This window comes from Pagrus pagrus (genome assembly GCF_965226575.1).
Source record: "Pagrus pagrus genome assembly, chromosome: 12".
Taxonomy (NCBI): Eukaryota; Metazoa; Chordata; class Actinopteri; order Spariformes; family Sparidae; genus Pagrus; species Pagrus pagrus.
Genome location: NC_140196.1, coordinates 17,053,840 through 17,068,145, shown reverse-complemented (window position 1 = coordinate 17,068,145; position 14,306 = coordinate 17,053,840). Strand labels below are relative to the sequence as shown.

General features: G+C 41.0%; 1 protein-coding gene across 1 annotated transcript in view; it reads left to right on the top strand.

The window, feature by feature from the left end:
* Positions 1 to 741: 741 nt before the first annotated feature.
* The window catches only part of piezo2b (piezo-type mechanosensitive ion channel component 2b), an 82,454-nt gene continuing 68,889 nt past the window's right edge, over positions 742 to 14,306 (top strand). The window contains exons 1-3 of the mRNA XM_084369252.1: positions 742 to 1,283; positions 7,361 to 7,456; positions 13,190 to 13,315. Of these exons, the coding sequence (XP_084225378.1) occupies positions 1,220 to 1,283; positions 7,361 to 7,456; positions 13,190 to 13,315 (286 nt within the window). The 5' untranslated portion in view covers positions 742 to 1,219. The remainder of the gene's footprint in view (positions 1,284 to 7,360; positions 7,457 to 13,189; positions 13,316 to 14,306) is intronic.

Here is a 14,306-nt window from a genome sequence, read left to right as displayed (position 1 = left end):
GTTTCAGGACGCTTCAGCAGCTGCCACAGCTCTGCACGTCATCCCAGTGACAACAAACACCAGCAATGATGCAAATCAACTGATGTGTCCCCAAACAGACCTGAGCGCTGTGGGGCTTGAGTCACGACACACATCTGTTTACTCCGCATAACTGGATTAAATGTAATCAGAGCAGATGTTGTTGCTACAGTGTTCTTACTTATTCCAAGAAGTGAAATATATTTTGGAAAAATATTTCTTTCCTGCCTGCAAGGAGGAATCTGACAGGCCTGTTTTGTGGTAACAGGGATTAGATTGGTGGATGTGCTGATTCGTGCAGGGTGGTTTCAGACCAGTAGGCGTCGCTGTTTTCTCTCCGATGAAACAGCTGGACAGCAGACCTGAGGGGATGTGATGATCAGTGAAAGTCTCAGGACGTGTGTGGAAGTGGTGCTGCTTACGTAAAGTTTACAGATTTAAAGATGCAGACTAAAAACTAAAATATTTCTTTGCGGATTCAAACAGAATCAGCTGTTTTTTTGGACACGTTATCTTTTAAATCTTGTGGTATTTGTATCCATCTCTTGTCCCACCTCTTGCTTCCAATTATCACAGGGGGCTGGGCCGCTTACCCGATCGAAGACTTCTGATTGGCTGAGCGAGGAGTCAATCAAAGTGTCGTCCTGTAGCCTCCTGTTGGCGAATACAACCCAGACCAGAAGTCAGAAAGTCAAATTTCAGCAGGAGAACAGAACGGGGAGGCTGAATTATCCGGTTACTCTGGGTGTTCCTGTCAAGCCTCACAGAAAAGAAGTGCAATTAGATTCATTCTTATACTTTGAATGTTTCTCTTTAATCTGGTTTTGTAGTAAGAAAAAGGAGGTTAATTGGACTAAAGACTTGTTGGCTCCTTTCTCCGGCACATTTTACGCGCCGTGCCAGCGCAGCTGTCTGTCTGCGCACCTGAGTCGGTTGCTCCATTTGCGCAGCGTCAACATGACTTACTAAACTATCATGGTGACATTACTCACCGGTGACATGCCTGCTGGGGTGAACCTCGCTAAATGCGCAATTTCTCACTGTGGAATAACCAGCGGAGTCCAGGTGTCATCAGGGGGAGCTGATGTGGCCGTGCGGAGGAGCGCACCAGTTGGGATTTGACAGAGCGCAGGAGTTTGGGATGCAAGAGAAGCCTTAGAGAGACAATCCTCGGCTGCTTTTACCTGGACTGAACAGAACCATGGCCTCTGAGGTGGTGTGCGGGCTGGTCTTCAGGTTACTGCTGCCAATGTGTCTTGCAGCTGGTGAGTGTTTTTTCTTTAATCCTCACTTTTTACGCATCTTTACTGGCCTACACTGACAAGTGGGATGGTTGCTTGATCAATTAATCAATTAACCTAGTCGTATATCTAGTAGTTTGTCTGATATTATCGTATAAATCAGTTCATTTTATTATGTTAACGTGTCTTATATTTACCACTGTGACTGTCTTTATTTTTTTTATTTGGCACTCATGAAAATCTGTGATATTAGTTTGAAATGTAAAACCTCGAGCACAACAAGAGTTATGAGCAGAAATCAGATTTATGATTGTGGCTGACCTCATGATGCTGGAGGTCACACTGCATCCCTCATCCCAGCTGAGTTCTGGATCCAAACTGAAGCAATAGGCTGCACAGCTACATACACCAGCTATTATTTATCAATTACAAACCAGAACAGCGGTGTACCAGGGCTGTTTTCCACCTGGCTGTTACCTTTTATTGGATTTGGTAAAAGGGAAAACACAGCTGACAGCAGTGTGCCTGTCTCTGCCTGTAGTTTGCACACTGTTTATTCAGAGCAACTTATTTCTCTTTTTTGAGAGTTTAACGTGTTAAAATAATCAAATTTTAAGCCAGTTTATTTTATTATAATCAGAATAAAAACGGAAACTGATCCTCGGACCTTAGATGTTTGTTATCATTGTATTATAAATTAATTTCTGAGGCTTTAATGTGAGTTATTGCCTCTTAATGAATCATCACTGTCATGTTATTGACGGCGGAGCTGCTGACTGGACATTCATTAGATGTCTGTGGTGTTAACGCTGATAAATAACATTTTGTTGCCTTCACAATGTCAAAGCGTCACGTCTTGTGTTGCACATTCCTCTAACTTTAGTCAGCAGTGGAGTTTTTTTGGTTTGTTTACGGCATTTATAACTTTGTTAGGAAAAGCGCTGTGCCGTGTTTTGTTTGATTCACTCTTTTGCTATGTGGACTTACAAGATGACTCACACCTGACAGCTTGGACCTCTTAAGTCTTTGGAGCTCAGATATGAGTTTGACACACTTAAACTCCGAGCTTGAGGTATGATCACACTGACTCCATTAAATGCAGTTTTAATTCTGTGGTAGGCCACAAGTGAAACATGATTAGCGTCTAACTGCCACTGTGGTTCCTCTGTGGTGTCTGTGCAAAGACTTATACCGAGGTACTTTAAAGCTAACAGCATGCTTTCTATAGATAAGACCCACTCAGTCCCACCATAATGCATCACCTGACAGCCCGACGCCCCCTTTATTTCCAAAAGCAATTGTGAGGCCATGCATTGTCTCCATTAATTCGTGGAAAGTCGTTTTAACAGTATGAATTAATAATGCGGTTGTGAGGGAGAGAAGAATTGCCTTCCCCTTTTATCGTAAACATACCTTTAATATTTTATGTTTTTTCAAAGTGCAAATGAGCACTTGTCATTCACTGCAGTTGTACACAGTAACCGACGGGAGGGAGGAAATGTAAAGTGGAAAGAAAGGAAGGTATAGTGGACCAGACAGCGTGATGGATGAGGGCAGGTATTTCTGTCAGCAGCGTCATCAGATCAGGGGCTGTTGTTTCTTTGGTATTTCTGTTTGACAGTCAAAGATCTCATCATATTTAGAACTGAATGGGATCAATAAACATCGACTCGTTAGGTCGCAGACAGAAGCTGATTGTTATTTTTTTCTTTGGAAGATCATCATTTTATATATGTCTCTTGTTCTCAGACTTTTGGCTTTCATGTCACAAGTTTTTGGGGCAAAATAGAAAAATAAAAGTGTATTTTTTGAGGAAACACGCTGCAGCTCAGCAGATGTTATCTGACTCCAAACACCAACATTACCTGTACTGCATATTTTCAGAAGTGTAATATATGTTGCACCCCGTCGCTTTTCTCATGTCCTAGTGAAAGACCCGTCTGCTGACGTTACATAGTCTGTGTTTCCTGTTGGCCGTCTGACAGCACCTCTATTGAAAAGCATTGAACTGCTGGGCCCGTGTGTACACAGTCCCCCTACCACACACACACACTTCTGCACACACAGCTACAGTGTCGCTGATCAAACAGGCCGCTGTTTATATGTTTACTGGCAGAGTTTGGAGTGTGAACGTGATTATGAGCGTGCACTTGCACTAATGTCCAATCTGATACTATCGGGCCTGTGGTGTGAATGTACGGACAAAGCAGCAGGTCAGCTGTGTTGAGGAGGTCAGGTTGCATCAAAATAAAGCACAGCACTGAAGCAAACAGAGGATGAGGGTCACATGCAGACGCTTAGCTGCTGTGAGCATCACTGGAATCAGGCAGACACAGTCGGCATCAGCATGACGTGTAATAATAACGGTTTTATATGTCTTTATCCAAACACATACAGTAGGAACCAAACTCAATTAAAGTGTGTGAATCAAGCAGAAACAGAGCAGCAAATCCAGTTCAGACAAGAATCAGAGAGCATTTGTTAAGTGCTTCACTTTGCTGGTTTAGTCTGTAAACCAATCAAGACTTTTAGGCTGTGAAAGAAAAACAAATTTAATGACCAAGTTTTCTGTTCAATCAAAACTCCATTAAAGTTTGGAAATCAGGCAGAAACAGAAGATTTCCCCCTAATGATGTGGTAGAAATATGGTTCTGGTGTTGTAAGTTTAGTTAAAATCAAAGGTCGGTAAAGGAAACAAGGTTTTTGTGATTAGTTAGTGTTTTTTGTTACCGTTATTTTGCTTAAAAATAAAATAGCTGTCAAATGTTTGAACACAATAAAATTAAAACTCAAACAAATACAGTGCTCAAAATAGAGACACGCATTAGCAAAAAGTTGTTGGTTAACAATGAAAATAGGCTTTAGCTGCAGCCCTTCATGAAATTAGCTGCTTCGAGAGGATGTGTTAGTATGTCACCTGAAAGGCTTATTTTGCCCAGTAAGCAGTTTTTGTATGTTGAACTCAGGATTTGGATTAAACACGTCACATTTTAAATGTCATTCTGTATCCATCAACCACTTAGCCTCGAGTTTCATGGTCTGATGAAAACAATAAACCTCTGCACAGTGGGGGTATAGACTTGATGTGGTATGTTGTATATTATTTTCTTCAGAGGGGTTTAAATTCCTCTGTTATCACCCAGTGCCTGGTCTTGCCAGGCACCGCACCACCTTATCTTCTTTCGTGACATTTATGCTTTTGGGCTCAAACTCTGAAGTTTGTTGGACTTGATTTCACATGTACGGCTGGTTTGCTTCTCTTGTGCTTGTGGCTGTAATAATAGCTTTTTCACTGCAAGATACAAACGCCTGATTCAGACATGAATGGGGACTTTTGCTGTAATCTGATGTCTGAAAACAACTGCGGTTTATTTTCATTCCCTGCGTAAAAATCCTCAGAGGGTGAGTCATACGGAGAAGGCAAATGGTCAGGAAGACTGCGGTCAAGTGTCTGCAGGCTAACACAGACGCGCAGACACAGATAGATCGGCTGTATCTCATTGCTGTATAGATGTTAAAGGACCTCTTTAGCTTTGTAACTCTGAGCAGATGAATAATAGGTGCAGCAGGCTTCATGCTGCCAACTTGGGCAAAATAGGCAGATTTAGAGCTTATTTAATGCCACATGTAACAAAGATAAAATGAAGTGGGTGGGGAGAGAAATGGTGTGAGACCAAAAATCACAGATTGTGAGTCATTCCCTCCCCATTCGCTCCAGAGGCTTGTGTTAAACCTACTTGTTTGAAAAGTCTGAAACAAAACATGACGAACAATGATAATAAAGTCTCTTTCTAGTGTTGTTACATCGATGCTTGGACTGTCTCAAGCATTCGTGCATACTTGAAACTTAATCCCACAGATAATCTACGGATGTTGAAGTTTTCTCGACGATGACAGCCCACGTAACATTTATTAACATTTGCCCGTTTTCAATGGTCTGTATCTGGGTGCAGAGGAAACAAGGAGTTTCACTAACGGTAGGGCTGCAGCAAGGGAGAAGTCAGAGCCAAGTCAAATGTCAATGAATAGGTCCATTGAGTGTGCAAAGATAAATAAAAGCACCATTTTCAGCAGTTAAGTGTAATTTTTTCAAGTTCAAGACCAGTAGCTGCCAAGACGGGCCCGATCTCTACGGCTGAGACGGTAACTCACGTAGTCGACCAGGTTGTAAACTTTGTGCTTGTTGATTTAACCGCAAAGAGAAATTTGGGAGGTCAGACTGTGTGTCCACATTTTGTACAAGGTCACTGTGTACTTCCTTCCCTACCTCCTGACCTAAAAATGTTCAAAGACATGTAAGGAGGGAGTATATTTAGTGCAGAGTCATGGAATACCTGTAAACCTGCGAGTTGTAAGTATTATGTGACATAGAGCTGATTTTACAGAGCACTCAGAGTGTGCTTCATGCATATGGCCCTCAGTGATGAAATAGGTTGAGTGTTTGCAAGAGTGTTGTTCATTTTGGATGCGTTAATTGATGTTCAGTCGGCAGGCAGCAGGTGATGTGAGCCGTTTAACTGGTAAAAGCCCCGATCAGGGCAGATGGTCAGTCTGACTCGGGGAAATGAGGTGCTTTAAGGATCAATACATCAATTAATGGTTTTTGGAAGTCACGTTTGCACTTAAGCGTTTTAACTTTCATCATGAGCTCAAAAGACTTCCTTCATTTGCCTCAACGGGTTGTGTTTATATATGTGTGTGTGTGTGTGTAGGGGGAGTGTTCGGGAAAGCGTGAGTGTGTGGTGTTATGTAATCCAGTGTCGTGTAGTGACGCATCCTTAATACTCAAACAGTTCATTCAACTCATGCTTGGCTTTAATTTAAGGCTGCAGCTAAAGATTGTTTTCATAATTGATTAATCTCCTGATTATTTTCTTTGTGGTTTGGTTTGTTTGGTCGATAAAACAAAAACTGAAGTAATGATGCTTCTTAAACAATAAACCAGTTATCAAAATTGTTGCTAATTAATTAAATAGAGTAGATCTGCGATTAGAGATTATTTTAATTATTATTATTATTGAATGATCTGATGGTTATTTTTGTAGTTAATAGCTTGGTCTTTAAAATAAAAAGATATATAATATAATAGCTCTCAATTACTAAATTAATCACCAAAAAAGTCAGATTTCTCTGATTCCAGCTTCTTAAATGTGAATATTTTCTGGTTTCTTTACGCCTGTACGACAGTAAACTGAATATCTTTGGGTTGTGGAGAAAAAAAAAGACATGTGAGGGCATTTTTTTATAGACCAAACAACTGATCGGTTAATCCAGAATGAATTTAATAGTAAGTTGTGGCCCTGGTCTTGGTCTTGGTTTGATTGGTCAGGTCTGTACAATCTATCCTGAACATTAATTTCTGACATAAATGAAATAAAATACAACAAATTAAGGAAATGAAGAAAATGCAAAAATTAGATTCATGTTGACGCTGAATCTTTTCCACTTGTGACATTTCACACACTCTTCTCGCTCCATGTGGCTGCATTTCATTTAAAATGTTGGCAACTGAAAGCTGTTTTCCTCTTTTCAATACTCAGAGGTAAATCAAAAAAATATGATCCAGTTTCAATAATGGTCACGATCCATGAAATGCCACGGGGATTCTTGGGAAATGAAACCTCCACATATGATATGAAGCTGTTCTCTGTGAGGCAGAGCTGACCTCTGGCTGCTCAGTCAGTTCATTGTCTCTCTTAACACCCACCGAAGACTATCGGGTGATTGTTGTTACTTCAAAACAAACGTCAAATCCCTGAATGACTGAATTAAGCTCGGGCTCTTTTGGCGATGGGTGCCAGATGAACAGATAATGAGGCTTGTGAGTGTAAAGTTTGGTTACGGGAATGTTCTGGCTGTTTTTTTATTACTACAAGCAGCGAACATTTTAATGAGTTTCACCACATGTTTCTCTCAAACGGTGTTTAGTTCAGATCAGTGACGACTCCTGACCAGGCGGCTCGTTACGGCTGCCAGCTTCTGCTCTTTTTTTTTTTGTTTACTGTTAAACGTTATGTAATGCACACAAGACACTGTTAAATTAGGGATGTTTGTTGTTTGTTGTTTGTTATTCAATCTGCCTTTTGTCTTTATCTCTGCAGCTTGCCTGTTCAGGTACAATGCCCTGTCCTTCATCTACCTCATCTATCTCCTGCTTATTCCACTCTTCGCGGAGCCCACGAGCACAACGATGCAGGGTAAGATCTGACTCGTGTCCTCCTTGAACTTTACACATTCGATTTCGTTGGTTTTGTCAATCGCCTGGAGAATCCTGACTGCCTCCGCTTTGAATCGCAATATTGTTGTCAGTAATGTAAACCAGCCCTTCTCCAGGGGACTTGAAATTCCTTGAGATGAGGATGGATTTGGCACATCGTTCAGTCCATGAAAGGTAATATCGGTTAGTGCGGGCATGAATCCATCTGTGATAATAAAACTGATCCAAGGCCAGCGAGATTTGAGATAGATCAGATCTGACGTCCACTTGATGAAAATAAAAAAAAACTGGCTCAGGTTTATTTTGAGTCAAGAGAAATATCCTTCAGAGCAAGAAAAAGAAAATTGAGGATGAGCGCCGTTTCTGATCATGACTAACCACTTCAATTATCAGAGGGGGATATAAAAGTGGCTCTAAGGCTCCACTGATTTCCTAATACCATGATCTGCGTGCTTTTGACAAGTGTTATTAGTTAATTCAGGCTTTGATATTTTGTTTAAGAAATCAAAACCAGCCTACGCCGTCCTCTGACAGCTCTGCAGCAGCCACTCATCCTCCAAAGGAACATAAATCACAGCAGAGGTTTATGAGAAGTGACTGAGGTGACTGTTTCTTCTTAGAGGCGATGAAAGTGGGATTGCGGTTGCCAGCCTGAGCAGCACCTTTATGCACTCCTCTCACCGCAAAAATACTAAACATAATGTGGGTTTCTGTCGGAGACCACATGCAGTGTTAAATAATACATAAACCCATAGTGGTGGAGCGATCAACATCCAGTCCGAGAGCTGTCTCTGCTCGTCTCCAGCTGAAATAACAGTCAGGAAGTAAAGGAGGGAGAGGAGAGGAGAGAGTGGACCACTTACACTCTCATCAATAGTTAAAGAGGGAGGTCTTCTAGTGAAGCTCAATGTTCGTGTGTCTGATCGCCGCTCACTTCAAACATAGATCAACACATGGCAGCTCAGTCGGAAACATGAAGTGGACCTGTTCACCTAATCGAGATTAAAATATCAGGTCACGGCAGGTCAAGAAATATCATCAGCAGGACATGAGCACACTTTATTCCTGCTCTAAACAAGTCTTCTGTGCCCGCACAACCTTTTTACGACTAAATGAAGCACTACATTTATGAACCGTGCTGGAGTCGCAGGCAGGAGGTCGATGGTGGGCGTATAAAATGCACGACGGCATCGAGGGTTCACATCCAGTCTGTGATTAGGTTTAGACAACAACAGAACTAAGGAGGGAAAGAGATATTTTCAGTGTTGACGTTGCAATGGTTACGGACCCTCTGATTCCTATCCAGGCTTTTACAGCATCTACAAACTTTGCAGATTCTGTAAAAAAATTAATTCAGTAAAGTTTGCATTAACAATTCAGAATTCAAAGGTTAATTCATAATTCATCAAACTGTTGCAGATCAGTGTTGCACCATTATTTCAGGTAAGTGTAGTGACTGTACTGTTTTGGAGCAGAAAAGATGGTTTCTTAAATTAAATCAGCAGAATTGAAAGCAACCTCTTCATATTATTAAAAGGCTGTTGTATAATTAAAAATAATTCATTCAATAGGCTTATTTAAACAAGGCTATGTGTTTATTATTAGCCAGTAGAGTTGTTTTATTTCTCCAATGTCAGAATGTTTGATGAAGGTTTATTGTAACTTAACAGTAACAGTGTCCCGACTCGCAGCAGAACAACCTCTTAAACGCCCAGAATCTACTCTATCTTCAACTGAAGTTGACCTGATACATGTTTTACAAGCTTATGTTTATCTAACCTTTCACCAGACGTCAGAGTGATCATGTACAGAAGCAAAAAACACAAAAGACTTAAATATCACACCTGAAAATTGCCGCAGGCACAGATAGTGTGGGGTACTCTTCTAGTGAAACACCTGCCTCAGTCAACGTATCCCATCTGTCTGCCTCACCTGTCTGTCATCAGCGAGGGGAGCTGCAGGCTGACGGAGCCACAGGATGAGGACATTTCTTTGTGACAGGAAAATGTTTTGACTGATTATAAAATGCTTGGAGACTATAATAATATTATCTGATTATTAAAGGACAAGTGTTGTACTTTGGGCGCCACGTAATTGTATAAAATATTGAGTAACAGCTGTTTGTGGTTGAGGATGATTGTGATAGCTTTGTTACAATTTATACGTACTGTAAAAGATCTCAGGTCCGTTTAACTTCAGATTGTAGACCCGAGGATGGAAAGTGTTTTCCAACGATATCTTTCTTCATATTTTTAAATGTATTCTGGCAACAAAGAAACAAATGAGTTTTCGTCTGACAAGAGAAATAACAAAAGACAAACAGATGCCCGACGTTTAAATTAGGCCGAAAAACATTAAAAATGTAAAAAAACAATAATAAGAGAATAATGAATAACATTCAAATAGTTAAATTGAATAATAAACAGCCCAATCGGCAGAATTGAATTTCTCTTTCTCTCTTGTCACAATGCTGTGCTTGTGCTCTGGTTAGGTTCAGGCACAAAAAACCATCTTCAATGGTTTTGGTTGCCACGATCACAGATGGAGATTGTTTGACTTCCTGGAAATGTCCCCAGGTCGCCTTAAAAAACACCTGCTTCTGTCGCACAAAACAATGGTGGAAATATCTCCAGGTCTCCCTAAAAAACACCTGCTATTGATGCCACAATAATGGCTAAAAATGTCTGCAGGTGTCCTTTAAAATGTCCACTGGTGTGACTCTAACTGTGGCCGGACGTTTAGCCACCTTGTTGGCTGTAATGACAATAAAACCAAATAAGTTTCTCTGCTTTTCACAAGGGTTTCGCTATTGTTATATCTTATCATAAATCTCCTTCTCATTATTTGTACATTACTGTCAAGCTGAGTTCACACGAAAAGAAACAATCAGATATGAAAAGGAGTTAGTTTGAAAAGTAGTTTTACAGTAATTATGATCATGTTAATTGTTAATGTTGTTATTGTGATCTTGAGCAGATGATAATGTCCTGTACTTGACAGTTGCAGTATCTCCTCCCTCCTGGCCGTGTTATGTGACATTTAAATTGTATGAAAACTTCTGAACACGCACTGACAGTCCGAACTTAAAGTTACACTTTTCATTGTGAAAAAAAGAGTCATTTTTTTTATTGTTTTAGAGGGAATAAGGAGGGATTGAGCTAAATTCAGTACTTTGTTTTGATGGTCTGTTTCATTTTCACTGTGGGATCTTGAAGGACATACGGCAGTTAAATCGGTAAAGTAAACGTAAACCAAATGTTGCACATGAATAATTCATTAGGTGTAATTTGCTTTAAAAAGCCACAGCAGTGTGGTTTGCCCAAGGATATGTCAGCATACAAGACTTCTAATCTTAACTGGAGACAAACAAAATCTTATGCAACTTGTTGTTGTTGGTTGTGATTTACTCCCTAATGTTGTAATTGCAGTATCTGGCTCCACGTTTCCTTGAAGGCATTCAGTTCTCAGCGGAGGTGAACAAAATGTGTACTGTCGCTCTTGTACGGGCAGCGGGCATTTTAAGAAACACATCAAAACATTTCATTGGCCCCCTCTAACACTGTCTGTCATTTTGTGACCACTTGACCACACACATCACAGGGACAAACAGACGCAAAGTTTTAAACACAAGACAGAAATAGCTTATTAACTTTTGCTGAATTTACAAGTAGGCTCAAATAATTAAGCATTAGTCATAGACAGGGTTTCTGGCCTGAGGACTTTTGTCATCAGTGACAAGGAGGTTACCTACATTGGCTGCTGTTAACTGTATTTGTAAAATTTGACATGTTTACTGAAACAAAATGTTGTCTTCTGTCAAAAAATGTGTGTAAATGGTAAAATCAGTTGAAATAGTGAGTTCGAACAGCTGCTGAACGTTGGCAGGTGAGATGCACGTTAGACACGAAGCAGCAGAGAGGCTGGTGCAGCGACGCCGCCACAAAAAAAAGAAATAACTCAATGTGTTACATTTCATGCCAAATTTCCAAGAAGGCACGAATGATTTAGAATTTTCTTTAGCTGTTTTGCAAAGTTTTTTATGCCTCTCCTCACTCAAAAACTCCTAAAATTGCGCGATTTTTTAAGGGAGTCTGGGGATGTTGCATGTGGTTGCATTCAGCCCAGACCACCTCCGAATCTGGTCTAATCGATCAGATCTCAAATACCTCCTCGGATCACTCAGGATGGATATTAATATCGAGTCTGAACAGGGCCTATTATTTTGCCAGAAGCGTGTGGTTAAATCAGGTCTTGATGTTGTCAAATGGGTTCTCTGATTGATCAGGGAAAAAAGCAGCAGCTGTTAAAATTGAACAATGCCCTCTGTTTTGGAAGCCTTTAAAAAGTACTCCTGGGACAATGTTTAGAGACTGAAAGTAAAATACTGATTCAAGATGAGCGTTAGGCAACTGAAACAGATGGCCGTCACACAACAAAAATGCTCTGTTACAAATGGGAAACAAAGGAAACAGAGCCAGAGCAGTTGTGTTGTCCTGAGCCTCAGGACCGATTTGGACGCAGAAGCTCGCTAACAGTCCTCATACCTCGTATTTACAAGCATTCTTTTCCCTCTATGTGGAAGCCCGGGGAATTACAATGGGAAATTAGCACAAATTGTTTTTACTTCAACATTTAATTTGCCTGCCGTGGTCTGTTGTTGCACACATTTGATAAGGTTAGCCCTCGATCGCCTGAGGCTCAGCAGTAGCGCTTCACCTTTGCCAGGATATTGTGCCACACGCTGTAAAAAACTGCAGTGTGTTCCCCTGCTAGGATGCAGTAAATATAATGAGATGGAGATGTTGCCCAGAGCAGAAGCAGTCATCCAAACCGTGCAGATGTGTGGCGCAGTTCAACCTTTCAGGGCATTTATGTCATTTTTCTTCCTCAAAGAAGAAGAGTCTCATCAAGCTCGCTCCTCCCTGAGGGTGAACACTTTCAATTTCACAATAAGAGGGGGTCCGAGAAGTCCTACTGTAAAGAATTATCACCATAACAACTCCTGAAATTATCCCAAATACCTGTAGGTGCACTATAAAACAGCCATGTGTGGAGCAGCTGTGGCAGCTCCTCACACCGCTCTCATCCTTCCCTCCCAGGATCAGTAATGTCCTCTGACAGCTGTATTCTTTACCGACATTAAAGCGCCAAGTCATTTCTCGAGAACACGAACAGCCACCAAAGCCAGAAACCAAAGAATCAAATCGGGTATAAAAGCTGGTTTTGCTCGGTCCGCAATGAATCAGAGACTTAGAGCGAATTAGAGGTCTTGTGGTCCACCAGAATGTTTACTTGACTTTTAAGCAGAAATAAGCTCAGCTCTCTGGTAGTTTTGCCAGCTCTTAACCAGGATATGTATCGTTATCCACACAAAATCCTACTTGGGTGCTCACCCTCACCTTTTTACATTTTTTTTAATTTTTACTGAATCTCTCAACACAGCTCCAGACGTCACAGCTGATCACATGAATATGAATCTTTGTCCTCATGGCTCTGCCCTTAGAGCACCATAAGTAATCCCAGACACTTTGTAATGTTGCTCCAAAATGATTAACATTTCATGCTCGTGTGAGACAAAGTTCTCTGTGTTAACGACAACTAACCAGCAAAGAGCCTTTTCCAAGTTTCAGTGCATGTACGGCAGTAATAACATGTGGAAATCCTTAAACTGAGTGGTGGTGGTGAACTCACTGTAGCTGTTCTCCTCCTCCAGGCCACACAGGGCGTCTGCTGCAGTCCCTCTGCTTCACCAGTATGTCCTTCCTGCTGCTCCACATCATCTATCAGATTACCGTCAACAGCCTCCTGGCAGGAAGCTCCATCACCTCGGACTTCAACTGTGAGTACACCGCAGCCTTTAGGGTCGAGGCTCCAAAGCTACTGTTGTGTTGAAGTCAAAGCGACTCGTGTCATGAATCCACAAAGAAGCTGCAGAATGGACTTTTGCTGCCTGACGTACAAGAGGACATTAACGTTATTAGACCAATAAAGCCACAATCAATCAATTACACTTTTTAAAATTGGTTACATTGTGACCCTGCCTCCTAAAGAAATATGTTTATGTACTAGAAAATAATATGGCCAAATTGCCAAAATGTGGACAAACAAAGGTGGATTGGATGGATGATGGTTGTACAAAGAGTTTATAACCGGAGGGGTGTCGCTTCCTTAATGTGTGATGGGGTAAATCACTTTTGTTAAGGTAAGAGGAAGTCATTTTGATTAAAAACTGAAAAACAAAACAAAATCAAATCCTGTCTCACACTTTATGGCAGGATGTGGACTTCTGGTATAAGTCTGCCAATGACTAACGATTTGAGTCGGCATCCTCCTCTTTTCACTATCTGCAGGAAACAACAGCAACAACTTCAGAGCAACCAAGCTACACGCTGCGCCATATTCATAATCTAGTCAACAGCTCTTACCTTTTCTTTTGCAGGGATTTAGGCATTTTTAACGCCAAGGCTCGCCTCCCTACATGCAAAACAACAGCGCTGTAGAGAAAGATCTGGCCATGCGAGACTACATCAAGTCAATTACCTAATATTTAAATGGGGCACCTGACATATTTGGGATAACCAACCTTTTTTTCAACTTGATTCATGCTGCCTACACTCAAAATAATTTCTTCTGGCATCAGAAACTTGTGGGAGAAATCACAAGCAGCCCAAACTGTACACACAGTTTTTTAGGTTCACACGTGAGGGGGTAGCCACCATAGTTATAGCGTGTAGTTGCACATAACCACTGTAGGTATGGTGTATCACCTTTACGCAGAAGTATAAATGAAGTTTAGATTTAAAGCAACATTATATAGATTGTAGCTTTTT